General features: G+C 41.2%; 2 protein-coding genes across 13 annotated transcripts in view; one reads left to right on the top strand and one right to left on the bottom strand.

The window, feature by feature from the left end:
* Positions 1-5167: 5167 nt before the first annotated feature.
* Positions 5168-19078, bottom strand: Lacc1 (laccase domain containing 1). Of its 7 annotated transcripts, none has more exons than XM_038310155.2 (7): positions 18927-19078; positions 17152-17828; positions 16170-16351; positions 15251-15416; positions 11181-11406; positions 9966-10126; positions 5168-5399 (listed from the first exon to the last, which is right to left on the bottom strand). In XM_038310155.2, exons 2-6 carry the CDS (start codon positions 17711-17713, stop codon positions 9967-9969), a joined length of 1296 nt encoding a protein of 431 aa, XP_038166083.1. In that variant the 5' UTR covers positions 17714-17828; positions 18927-19078; the 3' UTR covers positions 5168-5399; position 9966. The 7 variants fall into 7 exon arrangements, with proteins under 7 accessions (XP_038166083.1, XP_038166080.1, XP_038166086.1 ...); XM_038310152.1 differs by lacking the exon at positions 18927-19078 and adding an exon at positions 18746-18856; XM_038310158.1 differs by lacking the exon at positions 18927-19078 and adding an exon at positions 18746-18856 and having other exon boundaries at positions 16170-16348.
* Ccdc122 (coiled-coil domain containing 122) overlaps positions 18991-25697 on the top strand; it is a 37248-nt gene continuing 30541 nt past the window's right edge. For 2 of the 6 annotated variants that reach the window (XM_038310165.1, XM_038310160.1), the window contains exon 1: positions 18995-19325. The gene's annotated coding sequence lies outside the window, so the exon portion shown is untranslated. The other 4 variants (XM_038310164.1, XM_038310161.1, XM_038310163.1 and 1 more) reach the window with 4 other exon arrangements.

The following is a 25697-nucleotide window of genomic DNA, read 5'->3' as shown; positions in this document are numbered from 1 at the left end:
TCTTCTTTTGAAGTAACATCTTAAGCATCTTCTGGAAGTCTCTAGAGAGGCTGAAGCCTATTTACTGTGTTCTCTAAAATAGAATAATGGAACACATGGAATCTGAATGGCGCTGAAGGTCCAAGGAAATCAGAAAAGGATGTCCCTCAGCTGTTAACACAGCATCTCCACTGTGAGGTTTACCTGTCTGCTTTGAACAACTCTAGACAGAGAACCCATGAACTACTGTGTTCCCTTGCTACGTCTTGTACTTCTTAATCTCGCACTACCTACAGGTTAATACATTGTATTATTATGTATTATATATTATATAATTATATATTAATATTATGGATATTTGTAGAAGATCTGAGATGCCTGAGATACAGACAAAAGACTTTATTGTTCACTGTTAGCAGGCAGCATGAACATCCCATAGTCCCCCTTGTCCCCCAAGTCATACAGAGGCCCCATATAATATATATATATAAACATATATATATATATATATGTATATATATTCTAAAATGATCCATCATCTAGATGATTCTAGACCTTTGCTTATATCATTGTAGGAATCCTTCCCCTCTTCTTCTTTTTCCTTCCATGAATTTTAGATAATTGTAACATTGTATTATCTTTGCTAGGTACTGAAAATAAGAAAATGAATTAGACATGGTCTTTGCTTTGATGGAATTCATATTCAGTAGTAAGCTGATTAAAGACATTTAGGGACTATAGTGATCAGAAGAGCCAGGGGTGTGGGAGCTCAGTCAAACAGTGCTTGCCTAACACATGCAAGACCTTGTGTTTGATCTCCACACTGCAAGAAAATAACAACAGAACCCTTGTCTGGCACATTTTAAAAGTATGTTCAGACTAAATAATCATGAGATGAACCACCATGGAAAATGTTCTGCAAGGGGTCACCTGTTATCTGAATATCTAAGCCTTAAAAGATGGTTAAGATTTATTCAAGAAAAGTGAGGTTGAAAGCCTTTATGTCTAGAGTCACAATAAAGGTAAAAAGATAGAAATCAGAAGAAAATATAGCTTTGAAAGTAATGGTGAGAAATAGTGAGAAGTCCTGGGAATTCATTCTCTTCCCCCTCCCCCTCCCTTTCTCTCTCCTTACTCAGACAAGCATTAAAATCTATAAGAACAAAAGTGCCTCAGCTTCCAGGTCTGACCTATCTCCACGTAGAACTACAGCGACACACCCATTCACTTAGATGCTTGCAGCGTGTACGTCTTGATTTTGTTCTTTGCTAATTTAGTCGGAAGCCTAAGTGACAATAACCTTGGACGAAGTTTGAGTTCTCGTCAGTTGTTTTTCCTTTTGTTTGTTGAGACATTTTCTCTGTGTGGTCCTGGATGTCCTGGAATTTGCTCTGTAGACCAGGCTAGTCTTGAACTCAGAGATCTGTCTGTCTCTGTGTCCTAAATGCTAGGATTAAAGGGGTGCAGCACTATTTGGGTTGGAAGCGTCACCCCAGCCTCTGGCATTCATCCTTGGGGCGTGAAATATACCTAACAAGCACATACCTAATATGCCCATTTCTAGTTTATTTTTAAATAGTTTTTATTGAGCTATATTTTTTCTTCACTCCCCTCTCTCTCCTCTCCCATTCAACCCTCTCCCAAGGTCCCCATGCTCCCAATTTTCTCAGGAGATCTTGTCTTTTTCTACTTCCCATGTAGACTAGATCCATGTATGTCTCCCTTAGAGTCCTCATTGTTGTCTAGGTTCTCTGGGTTGTGATTTGTAGGCTGGTTTTTCTTTGCTTTATGTATAAAAGTCACTTATGAGTGAGTACATATGATATTTGTCTTTCTGGGTCTGGGTTACCTCACTCAATACATTTTCTAGTTCCATTCATTTGCCTACCAATTTCAAGATGTAATTATTTTTTTCCACTGTGTAGCACTCCATTGTGTAAATATACCATATTTTCCTTATCTATTCTTCAGTTGAGAAGCATTTAGGTTGTTTCCAGGTTCTAGCTATGATAAATAATGCTGCTATGAACAAAGTTGAGCACATGTCCTTGTGGTATGATTGAGCATCCTTTGGGTATATACCCAAAAGTGGTATTTCTGGGTCTTGAGGTAGGGTGTTTCCTGATTTTCTGAGAAATTATCATAATGATATTCAAAGCAGCTGTACCAGTTTGCACTCCCACCAGCAATGGAGGAGTGTTCCCTTTATCCCACATCCTCTCCAGCATAAGTTGTCATCAGTGCTTTTGATCTTGGTCATTCTTACAGGTGTAAGATGAAACTCAGAGTTGTTTTGAGATTAATAAATGGGACAATTAATAAATTGAACCCCCTGAAACTGAGAAGTTTCTGCAAAGCAAAGGACCTGGCCAATGAGACAAAATGGCAGACTACAGAACAGGAAAAGATCTTCACCACCCCAACATCGGACACAGGGATAATCTCCAGAATATACAAAGAACGCAAGACATTGGTCATCAAAAGAACAAATAATCCAATTAAAAAAATGGAGTACAGACCTAAACAGAAAACTCTCAACAGAGGAATCTAAAATGACTGAAAAACACTTAAGGAAATGCTCAACATCCTTAGCCATCAGAGAAATGCAAATCTAGTCTATTTTTAGTATAATTCAAATTGACTGTTTTGACCCAGCTTACTGGAAATAGGAAATGAGAAGGTCCAGGATGGTTGGAGCATATGGTATAGGGTGGGGAGTGGTGAATTAAAGAAGTAGGTAGGAGTGAGATCACTCCAACACTTATGAACTCCGTAAGTGTGTCTTAGCTTTGGAGGTGGTGGAAGAGTCACAAGATGGTGTTGAAGAATGTAAAGCAAGCAGATTTGCATCTGTAAACTATCAAAATAGCAGCAAGACAGCATTCGATAAGTGACAAATAACGTATGATATGGTGGCCCGGATGCCTGTGGCATCTGAGACAGGGACATGAGACTAAGTGAGTGATACACTAGGCAGTCCTGTGGAAAGAGAAGGAAATACTCAGAAACACTGCACAGTTTGGATGGGGAACCGTATGAACGACACTTTGACTTATGAGGCAGAACACCAGAGGAAAGCGAGGATTTGGAGCTGAGGAGTTAATGTGCAGATTTCTTTGAGTTGTCCTACAAGTTCTATAGCCAGATCTATATATGAATTTAAAATAGAAAATGACTATAATGAGTACTTTGTTATTATGGAATGTCAAGGCCTTTGATGGGGTTGAAGATTAGATAGTCTTAGTTACCTTCCTCTTATGATTTAGCCAAGCCATTTTCAATGCAAGACTTAGACTCTTTAGAATAGAATGTTTATTAAACATTTAGCATGTGTTCCTTGCTTAATATTATTTATGTTGGTTGGAATCCTAATTTTTTACTTAATATCTGTTCCTATTGTACATAGTTTTGTATTGGGTTTGGAGCTCCCTTATTTAGACAAAAGGGGGAGGTGATGGGGAATCTCTGTTAGCCAATGAACTTTAAGTGGTAGGACCAAGTTAGGGGCATGGCCTTTCAGGTAATGCCAGGCCGCCCAGCGTTTGTTCTCTCTGTGGTTCCCATGCTACATAGCTGAGCTTGGACTTTTCATTCTTGTTTTGTAAGTTTGCCCATTTTAATAAGACCAATATACAGCACTCGGGAGGCAGAGGCAGGCGGATCTCTGTGAATTCGAGACCAGCCTGGTCTACAAGAGCTAGTTCCAGGACAGGCTCCAAAGCCACAGAGAAACCCTGTCTCGAAAAACCAAAAAAAAAAAAAAAAAAAAAGACCAATATAATTGGTCTATCTTGTAGTTAGCCTGGTATTTCTTGATCCGAGATAATTCAACAGATTACATAAAAGAAAAAAGATTTTACACAGCAAAGGGAACTATCAGAAGGCATGCAAACAGCTTACAGAGTAGTGCAGAATGTTTGCCAGCTACACTTCAAACCAGAGCTTAGTACCTAGAACATATAAAACCCTTCAAAACTGAACAATAAAACTGCCCAACGATAAACGAGTTCAGGAAATGAACAGATGGTTCTCGTAAGAACCACAAATGTCCAGACCTATACTGAAAATGCAGTCAACAGTTTTAGCCATCATAGACATCAAAATTAAAACTACTTTAGGAGTCTACCTAAGAGTAGTCAGAACGGCGGCTACCAAGAGAAAAAAAAGACAAAGCTGGAGAGATGACTCAGTGGCTTAGAACACTGGCCACTCCTCCAGACGTCTGTGCTTGATTCCCAACACCCACATGGCAGTGCAAAGCCATCTGTAACTCCAGTCTCAGGGGAGCTGACATCTTCTCTGGCCTCTCTGGTCACTGCACACACATGTGGTGCACAGACATACGTGCAGACAAAATACCCATACACGTAAAAATAAGTAAATAAAATACCCAAAGAAAAATGCCAACGGATGCTGATGAAGACGTAGGGAAAGCTGAGCCTTTTTCATTGTCAGTAGGAGTGTGAACTGGAACAGCCATGAAATAAATCAGCCTGGAGGTTTCAGAAAATCAATAGTGAGTGCAGCACAATTAATAAAAATCCAGAGAAAAAAATTGGGCCTCAACCTGAAGGTCAGAAAAACAAAACAGCCAGCCACTGGCTCTTACCTCTACCTCAGTCCAAAATGGCGATGCTGCCTCCTGGAATCTGAGAGTGAGACTGAGCCTGAGAGCTGTCTCCTCCCATTTTATATTCCTCTCTAGGGCTGGGATTAAAGGCGTGCACCACTACTGCCAGGTTTCTATAGCAAACTAGTGTGGCTACTGGGATTAAAGGTGTGTGCCACCACTGCCTAGTCTGTAAGACTGATCAGTGCAGCTATTTTGCTCTCTGAACTTCAGGCAAGTTTCATTTGTTAAAATACAAATGAAATATCACCAAAATTGAGAACATGGAACTGAGAGGGGGACATGTTGGAGAAAGTTGAGAAAGAGTTGGAGAGGAAAATTAAGGATGGTTATATTTCACCGTATACATGAATTAAATTCTCAAAAGGATATATTTTATAAATAAAATAAAACAGAATAGACTTATGACCCAACTAGTCTACTTCTACGCATATCCCCAAGACTCTATATCCTGCCATAAAGATACTTAAACATGTACATTCGTTGCTATCCTAGCCACAACAGCAAGGAATTGAAATTAGCCTAGATTTTCATCAAGAAATGAATGGGTAACAAAAATACAGTAAAACAATATTTTATTTAACTATAATGAAATTATCAAATCTGTAGAAAAATTGATGGATATGTGCTGGGGAAACTCCTTCAGCCAATGGCCTTCGAGATGCTGGACCAGGTTGGGCGTGGCCTTGGGAACCAAAAACCACACTTGCTGTCTTGCTCTCTTTTGGCCACTGGATTCGGTTCCTGTTTCCGGCTCGTGCAGAGGACTGTGATCTGTGAATCTGTCCCCCTAAATAAAGAACCCTTTATTATTCTCAAGTCTGAGCTGATGTGGGACTACTTTATTCACGTTTCCCTACAGATCTGGAATTATTATATTGAACAAAATAATCCAGACTCAGAATAACAAACATTGCATATTCTCTCTCATATATGAATCCTAACCACTAATGTTTATGCATGCATATACATATATGTATTATGTTGGGTGTAAAGGTGGATATAGGTATTGAACCTAGAAAGAGAACATACAAGAAAAGAGGGTTGAGCAAGGAAGGGGGTGATAGAACACATTAGACATGAAAGGAGGGGCTACTGGGAGTGGAACGGTGCTCAGAGGGAAGAGAAAGGGAAAGGGGAGGATTAGCAAAGCCATGATGCTTGAAAATGCCATAATGAAACCTTCTCTTGTGTAAGGCAATTACAAGTATATATATTTAAAAGGAAGTGTTTATCTCTCCTGCTGCATTTGACTCAAATGGAAAAGTTGTCTTTATTTTGATTCACTGTGTTAAGCCCCAGCGCTATAAAAAAGTTGGCATCCAATGAATACTGAACTGAACAGACCTGGTATTGATTTGTAGATAAATACACAGAACTAACTTGAGGGATAACATCACATTGATTCTTTCATCAGTTATCATAAGAATTAAACTAAGATCATCTGGTCGTGGGTCACAGTGAAAATATACCCTAAAGATGAATTATCCTTTGTAACCCTCTTGGTTTTATATAAATCAAAAAGCTAAACTTTTCTTTTGCAAGTAGTGTGGAAGGCTGCAGGAAACAGTGATGCGAAATTCCAGTCAGGAGCCTGTAAAACACGCAGAAATAAAACACGAACTCCTTACTAATGTTCTTAGAACATCGAGGTAGGAATCCTAAAGTACATTAAAAACTAAAGTCGTGAGCCGGGCGGTGGTGGCGCACGCCTTTAATCCCAGCACTCGGGAGGCAGAGGCAGGTGGATCTCTGAGTTCGAGGCCAGCCTGGTCTACAAGAGCTAGTTCCAGGACAGGCTCTAGAAACTACAGGGAAACCCTGTCTCAAAAAAAACCAAAAAAAAGTCAGGACCGTGAGGGAACCTCCAGCTGGCGACAGATGGGGAAGGTGACTGAGCCCCACATTGGAGCACTGGACTGAGCTCCCAAGGTCCCGATGAGGAGCAGAAGGAGCGAGAACATGAGGGAGAAAGTCAGGAACGAGAGGGGTGCGTTCACTCATGGAAACGGTGGGACAGAACTAATGGGAGATCACCAACTCCAGTTGGAATGGGACTGATGGATCATGCGACCAAACCCGTCTCTCTGAGTGTGGCCAACAGCGGGGGCTGACTGAGAAGCAAAGAGCAAAGGACAATGGCTCTGGGCTCTGATTGTTCTTCATGGACGGGCTCTGTGGGAGCCTTCTCAGCTTGGTCGATCACCTTCATGGACCTGGGGGGAGTTGGGAGGACCTTGGTCTTAGCATAGAGTGGGGAACCCTGATGGCTCCTTGGCCTTGAGAGAGAGGGAGGGGAGGTATGGGGGGGAGGGGAGGGGAGGGAAGGGGGAGAAGGAGGGGAGGGAAGGGGGAGGAGGAGGAGAGGGAAGGGGGAGGAGGAGGGAAGGAGATGGAAATTTTTAAATATAAAAAAAATAAACCATGAAGAAAAAAAATAAAATAAAAGGAGCAAGTACTAGAAATAAAAAAAAAAAAGACAAAAAAAAAACTAAAGTCGTTGTAAAGAGTAAAAAATATACAAATGACTCAGTGGGTAAGGGCTCTTGCCATTAACCTGAATAACCTCAGTTCGATCTCTGGAAGCCTATGGCAGGAGATGAGAAGAGACTACTGAAAGTTGTCCTCTGCCTCCATACATGAACCACAGCACGGGCACTTGTGTGTGTGAAGTGCATGTGCAAAGCACGCACACACATGCACGCACACACACAGTACAAAAATATAATTTCAAAAAGTTTTACTATCTATCCTTTTAAAGAAAAATTCCAACTTTATCATATATGGCAGTTGTAAAGTTAGTTTATACATTTGTGGATTTTTATTCTATAATTTAAAATCTTTATGTAAATTTTTATATTTTCATTATTTAAAACAATTTAAAATATACTTTGATCATATTCTTCCCCTCCCCCAAGTCCCTTCAGATAACTCTTTCCCTTCCTATACACCCAAATCAAAGTTCTTTCTCTGATGGAGGACTCTCATTGGTTAATAAAGAAACTGCCTTGGCCCATTTGATAGGCCAGTCCTTAGGTGGGTGGAGTAGACAGAACAGGATGCTGGGAGTGAGGCAGATGCCTCGGGCAGTTGTTATGCCTCTTCTCAGTGAGACTGTCGCCATGAAGCCAGCCACCAGGTCAGACATGCTGAATCTTTCCTGGTAAGACACCACTTCGTGGTGCTACATAGATTATTAGAAATGGGTTAATCAAGATGTGAGAATTAGATAATAAGAGGCTGGAACTAATGGGCATGGCAGTGTTTAAAAGAATACAATTTGTGTGTTGTTATTTCGGGGCATAAGCTAGCCAGGCGGCCAGAAGCCGGGCGGAACGAAAAACAGGCCTGCTCACCTCATCACTACATTTCTCATAAAAGAAACAAAAACTAAATAAAACAAGAAACCTCCCCAACAAAAAAAACCAAGAAAACAAAGTAAGACTACAGCCAGAAAAACAAACAAACAAACATAAAACCCTAACCAATTGTAACCGAATAAAATCACACACACCAAAAACTGGATTCCAATTATATGTTGGTTAACTACTCCTGAACACGAGGCCTGTCCTGGAGTGAATGGTTGATATACCCAGTGTCACTCCGTTGGAGACAACTGATTCTCCCAATTCTAACAGGTATGAGTGACAGTTCAGTTGTTAACCTTTACCCCAGGGGCTAGGCTTTCATTCATTCATTCACTTATTCATTCATTCATTTTTAATATAACAAAATAAAATATAATAAGATGAAACAAAAACAATCACATCAAAGTCAGACAAGAACAGACCAACAGAAGGAAATGAGCTCAAGGTAAGGCACGAGAGGAACAGACTCACTTGTTTATATGCCGAGGAATCCCATACAAAACACTAAGCTAGAAGCCGTAATACCCGTACAGACCCACGCAGGCTGTGCACGCCGCTTCAGTCTCTTAGGTTCATACAAGCTTTATGATTTAGAGGGTCTTGTTTTCTTAGTGTCCTCCATCCCCTCTGGTTCTTATGCTCTTTTTCTCGGGGGTTCCCTGAGGTTAGGGAGGGTTTTGATAGAGGCATCCAATTTAGAGCTGACTATTCCGAGGTCTCTCATTCTCTGTGGAATACCTGGCTGTGTGTCTTTATATTCGTTCCCATCTGCTACAGAAGGGAGTGTCTCTGATAATAGTTGAACAAGGCACTAATGTGTGAGTAGAGTCGGATGTCATTAGGATCCATCATTTTATCACTACATTTTCTTTCTTTTATAGACCAGTATTTTTTGGTTTTACTACAGGTCCTTTGGCTATATCGTATCAGGTTCTTGGTCACCCAGTGCCATCTCACGGAGTGTGCCTTAGGTCAAATCAGTCACAGATTGATTACTCCCACAAGCTTGGTGCCGCCATTGACTGCACTAGCATAGCTTGTAGGCAGTATCCTGTTGCAAATAAAGGGTTTAAGGCTGTCTTGGTGTTTCTGTTTCTCTTTTAGAACATGGAGAGTATGTTCCTGTACCAAAGATGCTGGAATAGAGGGGTGAAGGCTCTATATAGGCATTGACTCGACATCTCCATTTTTAATGAGTTGTGTCTATGTTGTCTTCAAAAATGGGGCCTGGCTGTCAGTGTGGAGAGAGCAACTTATTAGTCAAGAGTCTGTGTCGTTTGGAGATTCCTGTAGGGCCCCTTAGGCCAGCAAGTTAGATGTAACAAAATCCCAGTACTGGAAGCTTCATTTGGTGACGAAAGACAGCCAGCCGGGACTACTCCACTATTAGATTGCCTTCATCTATGCACATATTTTATTAAGTTTCTACTGTATTAGGTTTCCATACTACTCCTAAATGCCCCCTAATTTTAGCTGTTTCTTCCTGTATCCTTCCCAATCCCTCTCCTCTCCTTTGCCACTGGATAGTTAAATACTATCCATAGTTAAATACTCTGCTTCCATTTCCCTAACACGATCTATCTGTGCTCTCTAGTCCCTTACTCTAGACCTACTCTCTGTAGTACTCTGGATGGTAACTTGGTTGTTTATCATTGCCTTCATAGCAAATACACACACATAAGCGAATTCATACCATATTTGTCTTTCTGAGTCTGGGATACCTCACTCAGGATTGTTTTTTTTTTCGGCTCCATCCAGAAACGAACAGTCTTCGTCATAGAATGTGTTCCCAAAACTTTTCTATACCATTTTGCCACTTAAAAATCAAAACTTGATTATCTTTATAGGGAACAAGGAATATTATTAAATTTAATTACTTTTTCAATGAAGGCAGGGGAAGGCTGGAGGGAGGAGGAGAGGGGGACGGAGTGGGTAGGGGACATGGAAAGAGGACTGAAGAGAGAGGCGGCGCAGAGGAGGGTGTGTACCTCATTCTCTAATGGATATGAAGCCAATCTGTGTACCGAAGTTAAGCCCATCTCGAACATGGGAGAAAAACTTATCAGGATGGCAGGATGTGCAGAGGTCAAGATCTCCCTTCTGGTCATGAATATGCTGTGGAAGAATTCCTCCCCGTTCTAGAAGAATCCTTAGAACAAAGATATTTCAAGAGAAAGAAGAGTTTATGTCACTGAGGGTGAGAGCGACGTGGAGAGGACCTGTTTACTTGGGTGGACCCGTTCCAGGAAAGACCTCGGCGTGATGGAAGCTGCTGTTTACTCTGCCGCAAGCTAGTCAGGAAATGGTAGATTTTACCAGTAAAGCTCAAATTTGAGCTCTGCGGTGATCCACACTGCCCTGCAGACGTGTGCTAGCTCTGGGGGTCAGATGCTTGTTTGGGAGGAAGAGCACTTGTGTACAAAACTCCTTTGGTTCAGATAGGGTCTACTTTTAATCATCTGATCTTCACATCTCCCCCTCCCCACATACTAGACTCCTCACAGAAAACTTTCTTCATAAATGCTCTGATGTAAAATAGGAATAAAATTAGTGACAATCATTTCACAAACCACATTTAAGAATCAATTAGGATTGACCGAATCCTTTCTACTCATGTGTTAAATGAGGCGGGGTCTGGGTCTGGCTTTGCTGACTGGAATAGAAACACAATTCAAATCAGATATCAGTTTCCTTTCATAGAAATGACAATTTCCAACAGAGATTAGAAAGCACAGATATATTCAAAATGCACAGGACCACAAACACAAGTTGCTACATACTGATATTACCTAATGTTTTGCAAGAAATGATTTCTAATTAATTAGACAATAAGAATACTTTCAAAATATCAACTTTCTTATAGTTTCTATTTCTTAGGAAAACTGACCTAAGCAATAGCTGTGAAGTAAAGTACATATCAGCTATTTTATACAAGGTTTAAGCAGTTTTCTGTAGAGATCAATTTGCAATTTACTTCGAAATAGATAAACTATAACAGTCATGAAATCATCTGTGATACAAACTGAGTGAGAATAGACGCCTTATTTAAAATGGGTTTTTCCATATTTGTGCATGTTAAGCGCCTCAAATATTTGCTACCTGGATTGTTGTGGGGAGTTATTTACTGTTCTCTAAAGTAATTTTCATCTCAGAAACAATAAGCAATAACCAGGCTTCCAACACCGCATTGAAATCACACACACCTGGTGGCTTTTCGGATGTCAACATAGGGATTCAGTGAGTCGAACTGTCGCACACACGAGGGATGAAGATCGTGAAATGAGATTGCCTGTTCTCTGGGAAGGGTGAAGCAGCAGGGGCCTACTGAAGGCCCCAGAACAACAACAATGTCTTCCGGGTTACAGCCATACTCTGCGCTCATAGCGTTCACGGTAGCCATAGCTACGCCCAGCAAAGTACCTTTCCAGCCTGGTAATGGGAAAAAAAGAAGACAGGAGAAGTTAAAAATGTGGATTCCCAACTGCTTTGATGTCTCAGTGGAAAAACAAACAGCTATGGTTTGTGTATTCAAAGTGTATATTATAGACGAATCCCAAAGTAACGGCTCCAATACAGTACCATCATTAACTCTAGGTGCTCGGTACAAAGAACACGACAGAACCGGCAATTAGAGGGAGTCTCTTTTGCAAACTGGTATTGATGTTTAGTCTGCCTAGGAACAATGTCCTTTCCATCTTTCTCCCCTCTCTTTTCTACTACCAGGGGAATGAAACACTGAACATACATAACAGGTAAGCCACTTAATGTGTCCAACTCAGTATTAACATTGGCAGCGTTCAATTCCCATAATTCCCTCATCTTGCACGTTTGAAACTATATTCTCAAATAATAACTTCTCATTTCTCTATTCCTATAAATTTTTGTTTATGAATTTTAATTACTCTTTGTACGTTACGTGAGGAGTATCATACTGGATGTGTCTGTGACTGGCTGACTGAATCAATGTCTATCAGGTCCATCCATGTTGCAGCATGTATAATCGTGCAGCACGTATCAGAATCTATGGCCGTTTAAAGGCAGTATTGTGTCATTGTACCGTACCACATCGCGTTTTCCTACTTTCTATCTGGTCACTGAAGACTTGGGATGTCTCTACCTCACGGATCTTATGGATCAGGATGATAGACCTGTAGATGTGAGTTCTTCTGGACCTAGGTCCGGAGTCAGGAATCTACTATGTAGACCAGGCTGGCCTCAGACTCAGAGATCTGCCTGCCTCTGCCTCCTAAGTGCTGGCATCAAGTGCCACCACATGCAGAAGACCATTTCTGTTAGGGAATTTTTACATCTTTCATACTCATCATTCCTTGAGACTTGTTTTATGTCTTAAGTAGTAGTCACTCTGACGGATGCATGTTGAGATTATGGGTTTGACTTACATTTCTTTAATTATGAGTGATGTTGATTAGCTTTTCTTATGTTCCTTAGTTATTTGCAAACATTTTTAGGGAAAAATCCCATTCCTTAATATCCAATCCTCCTACCCCTACCTCCTGAGTGCTGAGATTATAGATGTGTGCCACCATATACCTGGTTTGTATGATGCTATTGAACAGAAAATGTCATTTATGCCATGTAAGCCCTCTGCCAGTGCAATTACATCCCCAGTCCCTTTACCCATTCTTCAACCCAGCTGTTTTGACGCTAGGATTGCAGGTGTTGTTTTAGTAATTAACCCCTTACTAGACATAATGGCTTGCAAATAATCGTGCCATTGTGTGGGCTTCCTTTCCACTTCATTGACTATTGCTTTCCTGCATAAGCATTTTAAATTTTAATGAGGTTCAATTTACCTGTCTTAAATTTTCTTTCTTCCCTGCTTGGCTATCTAAAAACTATACTGCCTCATCCAAAGGCATGCATACTTACACTTCTGGTTCTCTTTTTCCTAAGAGTTTTATAATTTTGTCTCTTAAAATTTAGGTCACCGATCAATTATGCTCTTATCTTTTACTATTGTTATGGTAAGGGCCAGAATCATTCTTTTGCTTCTGGGTGTCTGTCTTTTCCAGCTCCACTGGTTGAAGATATCATTCTTTCCTCTCTCAATAACCAGTTTGGCATTTTTGGTAAAAAGCTCTTAACTGTAGTTCAGGGCTTATCTGTCACTTGTAGGCTCTCTATTCTATTTTGTTGGTTTATCTATTATTTTTAATACTAGTGTTAATTGTTTTTGATACTATAGCTTTGAAATGTGTTCTAGAACTAGAAACTGTGAAATGCCCAAATTTGATCTTTTACAAGATTGTTGTGACTATCCAGAGCCCCTTGAGGTTACATATGTAATTTAGGATGGATCTTTTTTCCTGTAAAAAAAAAAATGCAATTAGGGATTTGTTAATCTGTAGATGATTCGGGGTAATGTTTACATCTTAATAATATTGTCTCCGCTTTATGAACATGGGACTTCTAATTATCTCCTGTTTCTTTAGCGTCTCTTAGTAACGCTGTGGAGTCTTGCCCATCTCTCCAGTTTTCACACTTTGCAGCTGACAGTCTCCTCACAGATTTTTCTACTAGCTCTTTATTTTCTTTGGATTTCATGATGAGTTCTAAGACTAAGCCACTTTCTTTATTCCTGCTTCCATTTGGTTTCCTAAAATAAAACCTAAGAGAATTACATTTTTTTCCTTCATTCAGTTGACTTAGGTGGACAATAAGGAGTCTCCCTACTCTCTTTTCTCACTGCTCCATACACCTGTCCTTCTAAAACTAAACACTTGGGTAAAGAGATCATTTCTTCTTTTCAGCTAAAAGGAAGAGATGGTAGAAGTAATAAATATTTAAATAATAGGTTCGGTGTCCATTGGTAAGTCATTGAATACGCAATTGTAGAAAGCGGACCAGGAGGGCCTAGCAGGCTTTTAATCCCAGCACTAGGGAGGCAGAGCCAGGCAGATCTCTGTGAGTTTGAGGCCAACCTGGTCTACAGAGAAAGTTCCAGAACAGCCAAAGAAATACAGAGAAACCTGTCTTAAGTCCCCCCACCAAAAAAACCCAAACAAACAAGCAAAAAGACCAGATGATAAAATGATAAAAAGAGAGGAGAAGCTTTTTGGTAGAAAAGACTTTAAGAAAAACATATTGAATTTTTAACATCATGATTCTGAAATACCTTTGGAAATGTAGGCAGTAATTTTCAGAAGAAAACAACTTAGTACAGATATTTTGATTACTGTCAAGACTTTTCTACACACACAAGGATACCCTTTCTTCCTCAGAAACTTTCCTTTATCTTCTCACCATCAGAAACATATTCACATAGACATAGCTATTTGAAGACAGTTTTATTAAATTAGTCCCTCAGATGGAGTTTAGACTAGCTGATACCGGCGAGTATATAATGTATTCAACTGCATTCTAGTTCATGGCTAATTTAGCAGAGATTTTAAGTTCACATGTATAGCTTCATTTTGAGTAAATCTTGGATATTTTCAGAATAAGTGTTTCAAACCTAAGAAATTCTATTCCCTTTGAGTGTAGGTGCAAATTTTAAGCTACTTTTGACAAGGTCATATAGTGAACTTGACCTCTCATCCAATTCTGTTACTTTAGCTATGTCAAAAGCAAATGGTGACCCTTGATTCTGTATTGTCTAAAAAGCAAAAGAGTCATATATCTATAAGTAGGATAACACTCAAAAGATTGTGTCTCATTTTTACATAGGATAATAAACATAGAATAAATATTATTTTTCTTTTTTTTCAGAAAAGAAATTCTGTAAGTTTGACAAAATATAGCCTTTGTTTTAATTCTCCTTAGCTGACAGTCACAGTGTAATACAGTTAACAAAACTAACTAAACTAAATGTGCCTTTTCACTCCTGGGCCCAGGCAAGCAAGTCTTGTTTCTTTTGTTTTAAAGCTTACTGCCTTTTCTCCTGCTTTTTATGCTGTGAAGTGCGGTCTCCAGCATGCCTAACATTCCCATTTTCGGGCACTCAGACTCCAAGGATTCTCAGCCACAGGCAGCCATACCCTACAGTGTTTTGAAAAGTACGAAGGGTTGTCCTTTGGTTATTACAAAGACGGTGATTATTATGCACATTAAAAAAGTTCAAGTTGGTTATTACAAAGATGGTGATTATTATGCACATTAAAAAAGTTCAAGTTTCGGTGGTAAGAGTACACAGGCCTCATCCGATCACAAAGCAATACAATTAACAGCTTTCTATGCCCATCAGGGAAAAAATTACAAAATACCTTGTACTGCAAACGAACAAACTCTTAAATGATTTATTAAACACACCTACCAGAGTGAGCAACCCCACATGCCTTTTTCACAGGGTCTGCAAAGACTATAGTAATGCAGTCGGCACCAAGAGCTGTGATTGTCACTCCTCGCTGGTTTGTGACTATCCCGTCATAGGACTCAGGTTCCTTCTTCCCCATGACCCACACTTCATTGGCGTGATCGGTCTAGCACAGAACACAAGGCAAAAACGTTTTGAAAACAAAACTTCTTAGATGTGGGCTTTTCTAAAAGCACTGATATGTGTACCACATTAGGTAATCATGCTATTAGTATAGCATGCTATTATTATAAGGTATAGATTATCCACTTCTATACATAATAAAATACCAACTATAACATCTCTGCAGTTGTTGCTCTTAGGAAAGTTGACTCGGAAGTCATGCAAATCCACCCCACCTCCCAGATGAGTAAGTCTTTATTTTGAGTAGTTCTCACAAAAGGCAAGTTTCACTTTCTTACCAGAAAGTGAAAGTACCAAATCAGTGATTTCCCCCCCTTTTCTTAGACTCAAGTAAACCAAGAATCCTTGAGCAGATTTTTCTCCTCACTTAGACCCTAGTTCTGCTGGGTCTTCATGCAAAAAGTAATGACCCAGACATTTTCCCTATCATTCGGGGACTTTCTTCTGTATTGCTAGGGCAGTAGTGGTTGGATACTCACTCAAAAGCAACATTACATCTAGAACTGAGGCATTCTAGATGAGATCCATCCATATATGCATGAACGAGAGCACAAACACAGATGAATATCTGATCTCTAGGCTATAACATATAAGTCAGAGAAAAACAATTACAGCATTATCCGAACCTGTTAGATGAAGTGCCAGAAGCAAAAACTACACTGCTTAACGGCTATATAGCTATTGACAGTGAGAATGCCAATATTTTGGAAAACCAAAATATATAACAAAAGCTTACCTTTATTCGATAAAATTTCTCTGCATTAAATCCTGCAGCATCCGCCAGCCTACGAAGATTTTCTTGAACGACTGCTTTGGGATCTCTCCGTTTGCAGCTGCTGAAAAGGTTGAGAGAGCTAAGGGTTGGGATGTAGGATATGCCACCTGTCCTTGTAGTAAATCCATGGAGGAAGGTATCTGCTGACGAAAAGTGGGAAAGAATGTAAAGGTGTCCTACAGAGACAAGGAAACACACAGAAGACAGTGTCTCCGCCAGACCCTCCCGGATCACTCCAGTCTGCAATTGTTTCTGTGCTTTCTAGTTCTGGCAGCACTTTGTGCCCCCATGCACTGGTACACAGCTGTCACCCCATGCAGCTGCTCACGAGAAAAACTACCTATCCAAGAAAGAATGATTTTTTTTTTTTTTGAAACTTCACCCTCTGCCCAAATGCCCAAAGGGTTGAAGGGTTGAGGTATAGCATGCCTACATACAAGATCTTCCAGGACAAACAAACAAACAAAAAACCAAAAAAAAAAAAAACAACAAAAAAAAACCCTTGCTTTGTTTTACTTTTTCTTTTTTAAGGAGGATTGGAAGATTGGCTTTAAAGATGAATTGACATTAACCAATTTGCTTGTTTGAGGTGGCTCTGATGAAGCCATCTCTTTTTTTTTTTTTTTTTTTGGGGGGGGGTTTTCGAGACAGGGTTTCTCTGTAGCTTTGGAGCCTGTCCTGGAACTAGCTCTTGTAGACCAGGCTGGTCTCGAACTCACAGAGATCCGCCTGCCTCTGCCTCCCGAGTGCTGGGATTAAAGGCGTGCGCCACCGCCGCCCAGCTGAAGCCATCTCTTGATGCCACTGACCCACAAGGTCGTAAAAACCCCATGTTGCAAAAGATGTGCAATTCACAAGAGTCAACAGAAAAAGGAAAAAAGGAAGTGAGACATGTCCGAAGAAAGTCTGGGTTTTCACAAGTGACAAAGGGAGTTTAGGTTACCTGGGATCAAAGGAGATGTGATAATAGTTAAGTCCCCTTTCAGGGTCGGCAGGCTTCTCAAGTACGTTTCTATTTCACTTTGGATTTCCTCTAGTTGATGAGCTGTGGGTACGTTTATTTCGGTGGATGGTTTCAACAGGCTCTCTCCCCAAGCTCCCTGTAAATCTTCAAACTCAAAATCATAGACTTCAGTGAAGAGCTGATCGAGAAAAGCCTTCACAAACGTTTTCCTGTGCTCGGGTACAATCACCTTAATGTGGCTCAGATTTTTTTCATCAATTTTTTGTTTAATTGTATACAGAGAGGCCGCCATACTGGAATTGCTAACAGTCTCAAAATCTCTCGTGAGAAGTGGAAATCCATTTCCTGTTTCCATGTCAGGAAGAATGTTTTCACCGTCCCTTTCTTTGGTGACGTTACTGCCACATATTATGCAAAGGAACTTGGCCTTGGGGGCATGGTGGTGGTGGATACCATTCAATGTCTTCAGTAATGTCTGATGGCAGATTTTTTGTGAGTTCAATTTTAAACCGAAGAGATCAATCACAACGGCTTCTGCCATCCTTCAACCATGAACTTTCCTTCAAAGAAGACTTCTGTGTCAAATCAGCCATAAAGGTGAAATGGTCACAGGCAGCAATCAACTGTGCCAGTCTTCATAGGGACACAACAGCAATCTGTGGGGGGGCAGAAGGGAAGTAATTGTGTTAATACAAAAAGCAACCCAAATAAACCCAGAGCCCAGGTAGGAAAGGAGAGCAAGTCCTGCTTTTAAATTATAGGATGCCAATCTATCTGCTACTATACCATTATTTCCAGCCTGTTTATCAGATTAGATCATATCTCATATAAAATAATGAGGCCTCACCTTTAGCATGTTAAGTTGAGCAGCATCAGCAAATCTCTCTCTCTCTGTCTCTCTGTCTCTCTGTGTCTCTCTGTCTCTGTCTCTCTTCCTCTTCCACACCCCTGTCTCTCTGTCTCTCTCTGTCTCTCTGTCTCTGTCTCTGTCTCTCTTCCTCTTCCACACCCCTCGTTTTGTTTTGTTGTTTTTCGAGAAAGGGTTTCTCGGTGTACCTCTGGCTGTCCTGGAACTCTCTCTGTAGACCAGGCTGGCCTCGAACTCACAGACAGCCACCTGCTTCTGCTTCCCAAAGTTGCTGGGATTAAAGGTGTGCGCCACCACCACAAATCTCATTTTTTTAAGATCGAAGCTGAGCGATAGGATAGGCTTTCCCCAACATTTACACAGCACTCCATACTTGGGATGATCGTGAAAGCCACTGCAGTTTGGATCAGGGGCTATTCCAGCCCACTTGCTGATTCTTTGTCCCATTGTCCTTCCAGTCCTCCTAAGTCCCGTCGGAGCGGCCCTCTGGTGACCCCTTACCCCTGAATTCCTGGCGATCCCTACCACTGCTGATCCCTCACTCCCGAGACCACCCAGGCTCACCCTGACCCCCGCGCCCCAGGGCACAGCCGCTGTCATTCATTCTTCCTGCCAGCTGCGCAGGGCGACCTGGGGGACAACACACAGCGCCTGTCCCGTCCCCGCGGGGGTCCGCCCTGCGTCCGGACCGTCTGGCACACTCACCGCGGTGTCCCTTCCCGCTCTCCCCGTCGGCGGTCGCGGGCTGGGGTGTGAGCCTCAGTTTGGGCGAACGGACTCAGAGTCGCCGCAGTCGCCGGAGTCGCCCGCCCTCTGTCCCTCCCCCTCCCGCCCCACCGCGTTCGTCCCGTCCCGGCCTCCGGGCGGCCTCAGCGGCCGTGCTCACCGGCTGTTCCCGCCACGGCCGCGGGGCGGCGCCCGGGAGTCGCCTGCAGGAGCCCCTGGCGGGGGATTCCCGCGCCGCCGCCCAGCAGTTCCGGGTCAGCGGTCGCCGGCCCCGTCGTCCGCCGAGAGCCTGGGGGAGGCCGCCTGAGGCGGGGGCGCCGAGGCGGCGGGGCGAGCAGGGCCGCGGGCGGGCGCGTTCCGGGAGGCGAGCAGAACGGAAGGAGCGTCCTTCCTCCCGGGCCTCCGGGGACTGCAGGAGCAGCTGCTGACCCAGCAGCGTGGTCAGCCTGTCACGTTAGCTCTTGGCGTCCTCCAATCCCAGGCTCGAGTAAGGGGACCCGGAGACTCTGGTCGGGAACTTTTTACTTTTTTTGTTTAGTTTTTTAGTTTCCAGAAACAAGTGAGTCGATTCTCATTCCCCCTCCCTTTCTGCTTATTCTGTGTTTTCGTTTGGGGATCAACATCCTTGACTGCCCCCTCTTCTTTAGGCGCCTTAAAAAAATATACGCCCCTAATAGGACAGAATGCATTTAATTCAAGTAATAATAAGATCAAAATCAAGTATCCCTTATCCTCCAAGGTTTTAATGTCATTTATTTTAAAACCACGATATGGAAGTCAAGAACCGTTGTAAATGGAATTATAGCCAACTTTCAACATAGATAAGGATGTAAGAAAAAGCTTATTTTCTGTGGCCTGGGTTATGGAAGAAGGAGAGGGTACTTTGTCTTCCTTGGTGAACCTGTCTGTGAATGCTGATGATGTCGTTCCTGAATGAGAAGACTCTAGGGTCTCTGGGAGTTGAGAAGAGTCTTGCAAGTGTGCACCAACCTCGACTTGACTAGAGATCGAGGTAACCAGCTCACATAGGACCCACTCCAGTATATGTGACCACTTGAGCGGGGGGTGGGCTCAGATCTGTATTCACTGGACATTTAGGAAGCCCGAGTGGTAGATGATACACATCAGGTCAGACATACATGCCTTGGCCTGAACTTGTTTCATGTCAAGCAAAATGAAATCTAAAAAATTATTTACAAAGCAGATACGGAGCATTTTCCCCGTTCTCATGCACAGTGCTGAGAGTTCGGATTCTTTCACACAGTCACAAACAGAACTTTTGAAAATAGTGAAGTTGTTAGGGAAGTTGTTAGAGACTATTTGCATGCCCTTTCCTTCTCCATCTGGTCTGTCTGAACCCCGTTTCTCAGCCCTCCAACACCAGCCTCATACCACTCCAGAGCTCCTCAATCCATTGGAACAAGAAGAACATATATATATATATATATATATATATATATATATATATATATATATATTCATATTCATGCAGGTAGCCCGCACCCCAGTTGCTTATTGAATCAGAGTCTATAGGAGTCAGGCCTGGGCATGCTGTGTTCTGCGTTTTTGTTTTCATCTTGAAGATGATTCAGATGCATAATTCATTCTGAAAAAAAAAAAAGAAGAAGAGCTGCCTAATTCCCAAGTCATTCAAGTAAAGGTTGTTCCTTCACAAGCCCTACGACTGCATTCTTTACTTTTGCTGTTTGTTGTACTTTGAACATTCCTTTGTGAGCTTGACTGCTCCCGGTTGCTCAATACCTTTCAAGCTTAACCATAACCTTCCTGGAGGCCTGGTTGTCTCACTACATGGAATAGTTTCCTTAGGATTGGCATATATGGGACGCCTTCTCCTAGGTATAGGCTGAACCCGTAGCCAGTCCATTGACAAGGCTGGTTAAACACTGAACTGTACGCTCTGTAAGAATGGAAGTTAGGGTATGTAGGTTATACCTGCATAAAGCTCTCCCAAAGAAAGCAAAGCTAAGCCAGAAAATTGTGGGCGAGTGTAGCACACTATTGTAAATGTATTTTAGTCTGGCTGAATTCTCATCTGTCACTCAACTGAGAAAGTCTAGAGTCCTTTTGCACATACGCAACTTATTTTTCTGCCTTGCGTCTCTTGCACAAAGCATAAAGCTACCCCTAAATATGAAGGATTCCCGACTATTCTGTTTCTTTAAGAGGAAAATAATTTAAAGGCACTCTTGGAGCAATCTGAACACAAACTTATTCTTTTATAGTTATCTCACACCCATTACTGCATCTTTTGAAATTATTAGACATAGACTTCAGAGAAACACAAACTTTATTTCTATACTATATAATTGGTTTGCATAATATTGAATTCAGCTATGAAAGCACAGTATCAAGTATAGCTGGCACGAACAGGTTTGAGAACAAACATGATTTATGGTATGGTTGTGTGGTTCAGCTGGCAGACCGACTCACCTGGGAGGAGTTTCCTAACCATGAGCATCGGGCACGTTACAGGAGTTAACCACCTAGCATTTACAAAGGGAGTAGAAGAGTGAGTTGATTAGAAGCCAAGTGTAGATAGGCTGAGAGCACCCCACCCTTTATTTTAATTATTTGACTGTATCATAGAAATAGCATTTTGCGGCCTTGATGATTCAGGAAAACCCTTGGGAAGTCCATCTATATTATATACTATATCATAAATTTTATAAGATGAGTAGAAATTTTAAAAGCTGTGACCAATTTTTAAATTTTAGTATGACCTTTATTTATTTTGTGAGTGTGTATGTGTGTGTATGTGTGTGTGTGTGTGTGTGTGTGTGTGTGTGTGAGAGAGAGAGAGAGAGAGAGAGAGAGAGAGAGAGAGAGAGCGACTCACGCATGTGGAGGTCAGATAATAGTTTGAATCAATTCTCTTCCTCCGCTGTGTGAACCTCAGGGATTGGACGCTGGCTATCGGGTTGCCTGAAAGCCTCTTTACCCCCAGCTGTCTCACTCACTGGCCTAGGCATTTGTTTCTAAGTCTTGCGAATTAAAGTTTATGGATCTTTACAGACTAGGCCTTGTAGCCAATGCAAATTTCCTTGTTAATAGCCCCTGTTAAGTTTGCTGGGGCTGCCAAAATGAATTACCACAAACTGGACGACTTAACAAAAATTCGTTCTCTATCTGTTATAGAAGCCAAAGAGTAAACTGAAGGGTTGCCATGGTCTCGCGTCATTTGAGGGTTCTGTCCTTTCATCTGTTCTCATATGCTATATTCTGAACATGCTTCTCTCTCCTCCTAAGTCCTCCCAGATCCTCCCTCTCCACCCAGCTCCATATCCCTTCTTTCTCTCTTAAAAGATACAAAAAACTGAACAAACAAAACCTCAAGAAACATATATACAACCCATAGAAACAGAAAATTGAAAACCAAAGCATACATGCAAAAGACAGTGAGAGAAAAAAAATTCCAAACAAAGCTATATGAGATCAAAGTCCACAAAAAATAGCATTGAGTTTGTTTGGTGTTGACATCTACTACTAGGCATGGGACCTATCCTGCAGTGTGGCTTACGTGCCCAGTGAAACTCCATTGGAGACTAGCTTTTCCTTTGCAAACAGGTACCAACTGAAGATAGTTCTTGGTTTGATGTGGAATACCATGTGAACTTCCCCCTGTCAGTGCTGGAACCCCAGCTGGCTCGAAGCTGTGCTGGCCTTGTGCATGCTGTCATAGTGAGTCTATATAGTGAGTCTATATAGGCCTCGGTCCTGTTGTGTCTGAAAGACCTTGTTTCTTTGGTGTCATCCCTTTGCCCTGGCTCTTACTATCTTTCTGTGTCCTCTTCATCATAGGTCTCTGAGCACTGAGCACTCTTTGATTGAGACATCTGGTTAGGAAAGTGGGCGCCAATATTTCTCACTCCACAATGTCCAGTTGTGGGGCTCTCTTAGTTCCCATTTACTGCAAGAAGCAGCTTCTCTGATGATAGCTAAGCAAGGTGCCATCTGCTGGTATAGCGGAATCATTTGATTGCTATGTTCCTTTAGCGGAACAATAGTAGTTGGTCCCTCGATCCATGACCACCCTAGCTGTTTCGTGTATAAATTCCACCTCAGAGTGGGCCTTAAATCCAATCAGAGATTACATTACAGATACATTTCTATCATTATTACACCAGCATAGTTCACAGGCAGGAAACCATTGTAGGTCACATGGTTTGTAACTGGGTTGATTATTACTCTTCTTCTCTGGTAGTATGCAGAGTACCTTTTAGTACCATGCACTAGTACTAGTTAGTACAGGTGAAGCCTCTATTTACACACCAGCCTGACTTCTCTATGTTCACTGAGGCGATTAAGTTTTGTTTTCAGTGATAGGATTTTACCATAAGCTTGTGGAGACCAACTAATGGCATAGGCAATAGCTTGAGATGTTCGGGATTTTAATGGAGTCCTTCTGGTTAGTGTCTCAACAATTGATGGCAATAGGTGTTTCACTTGGTGAAATAAGATGTCCCCCATTATTTGAAGACTCCAAATTTCTTTCATATCTGTCTATATTTTAGGAACCTTCTTCAGTGGCATGCATGTTTCCTTTAGCATTAGTTGTCCCTCCCCACAGTCTCTCCATTACTCATCTTTTCCACACCACTCCCCATTTAATCCTTCTATTTTGCCGACCCCTGCCACATCTTTCCTTAATAATAAAATTTTCTCCCTTCATTGGGATGGCCTCCCCCTCCCCCTAGTCCCCCTAACTCTGCCCAGTCAGTAGCTAACCTCTATGGTTATACTAATTATAGAACTCATATTGAAAACTTAAAAGCTAACATCCACATATAAGAGAAAACATAAAAATAGTATTTTGGGGGGACAGGGGTGCTGCCTTTAGTCATCTTGACCTTAGTCAAGATGGTTTGGGTTTTGTTCTATCCATTTACCTGCAAAATTCCTATTTTGTTTTGTATTATGACCTTTTAATAACTTACTAATATCCCATGTGTAAATGTACCACATTTTTATTACCCATTCATTATTTGATGGGCATCTAGACTGTTTATAATTTCTAGCTATTATGAATACAGCCATAAATGAACATGGATGAGCAAGGCATTTGTGTAGTAGGATGTAGATTCCTATGGGTATATGCCCAAGAGTGGTGTAGCTGGATATTGAGGCAGATTAACTGCCAGCCTCCTGAGGAACTGTCACATTGATTTCCATAGTGGCTGTACAAGTTTGCATTCCCACTAGCAACGAATAAGTGTTCCCTTTTCCCCATATCCTCCCAGCATGAGCTGTCATTAGATTTACTGAGCTTGACCATTCTTACTGGTGTAAGATGAAATCTCAAAGTAGTTTTAATTTATATTTTCCTGAGGGCTAAGGATGTTGAACATTTGTTTAAGTGTTTCTCAGCCCTTTGTATCTCATTTTTTGAGAAGTCTCTGATTAGTTCTGTACCCCATTTTTAATTGGGTTACTTGTTTTCTTGATGTATATTTTTAAATGTATTTTAAATATTGGTCCACTTTCAGATGTGTGGTTAATAAAAGTCTTTTTCCATTCTGTAAGCTTTATCAGAGTGATGGTGTCCTTTGGCACACAGAAGCTTTTCAGCTCCGTGAGGTTCTTCTTCTTAACGGTTCTTGCTGCCTGCACTGCTGGTGTCTTGTTAAGACAGCCTTTCCCGTGTTAATGAGCTCTAAATGATTCTCCACCTTCTCACCCATCAGATACTCAGGGTGTCTGGTCTTACGTTGAGGTCCTTGATCAATTTGGAGTTGAGTTTTGTTCAGGGTGATAAATATGGATCTGTTAGGATTATTTTACATGCAACCATACAGTTTGACCAGCACCATTTATTAAAGATGCTATCTTTCCCCTAGTTTGTATTTACGGATTCTTTGTCGGGTGTCCATAGATATGTGTATTTACATTTAGGGTCTCCAGCTCTATCCCATTGATCAACACTTTTGTGTGTGTGTGCCAATAACTTGCTGGTTTTATTCCTATAGCTCTTTAGTACAACTTGAAATATGGTATGATGATGCAGTATTATCCAGGATTGTTTTAGCTATTCTGGGTTTTTGCATCCATATGAAGCTATATTTTTTTAAATTAACGTGAAGAATTGTGTTAGGATTTAGATGGGAATTGTGGTCAATGGGCCATTTCACAACATTAGTCATGCCAATTTATAAGCATGAGAGATATTTTCATTTTCTGGTGTCTTCTTTGTGGAGGTCCAAGAATGTGAGCTTATTTCCACTTTGTCTTATCGTAAGAGAGTTTGGAGATTGCTAAAAATTGTTGATAACAACCAGGGCTACACATCCTGACCCAGATTTAATCCATTTTGATTGGATAGTATACAGGATGTTATTTCAATTTTATTGTATTTGTTGATACTTGCTTTGTATATCCAAGTATGTGATTAATTTTGGAGAAAGTTGTATGAGTTACTAAGAAGAAAGTATATTCTTTTGTGTTTAGCTGAAATGTTCTATAAATGTCTGCTAGGTTCATTTGATTTATGGTGTTATTTAGCTCCAGCATATTTTTCTGTTCAGTTTTCGTCTGGATAACCTGTTTATTGGTGATAGTGGGGTTTTGAAATCACCCACTATCATTGTGTTAGGATGAATATGTGATTTTAGCTGTAGTGGTGTTTCTTTTATGAACTTCTCCGCATTTGGGTTTGGTGCATAAATGTTAAGAATTACAATGTCCTCCTCGTGTATTTTCCCTTTGATGAGTATATAGTGTCCTTCCTTATCTCTTTTCATCAGTTTTGGTTTGGGGTCTATTTTGTCAGATATTAAAATGGTTACACCTGTCTGTTTCTTCGTCCATTCCACTGGAATACCTTATTCCATTCTTTTACCTTAAGGCAATATTTGTCTTTGGTGGTGAGGTATTTCTTGAATACATCAGAAACATAGATCCTGTTCTCCAATCCAAT

The sequence above is a fragment of the Arvicola amphibius genome, chromosome 13 (genome assembly GCF_903992535.2).
Source record: "Arvicola amphibius chromosome 13, mArvAmp1.2, whole genome shotgun sequence".
Classification (NCBI taxonomy): domain Eukaryota; kingdom Metazoa; phylum Chordata; class Mammalia; order Rodentia; family Cricetidae; genus Arvicola; species Arvicola amphibius.
Note: the sequence above shows the minus strand (reverse complement) of the source record. Positions and strands in the feature narration are given on the sequence as shown.

What these genes read in the sequence shown, in the direction of transcription:
- Lacc1 (XM_038310155.2), bottom strand. Translation starts at nt 17,713, where the DNA reads ATGGCAGAAGCCGTTGTGATTGATCTCTTCGGTTTAAAATTGAACTCA. An exon ending in CACATCTCCTTTGATCCCAG is followed by an intron (nt 16,352 to 17,151) that starts GTAACCTAAACT and finishes ACTTTTCGTCAG; the next exon opens with CAGATACCTTCCTCCATGGA. An exon ending in ATGTGGGGTTGCTCACTCTG is followed by an intron (nt 11,407 to 15,250) that starts GTAGGTGTGTTT and finishes TCCCATTACCAG; the next exon opens with GCTGGAAAGGTACTTTGCTG.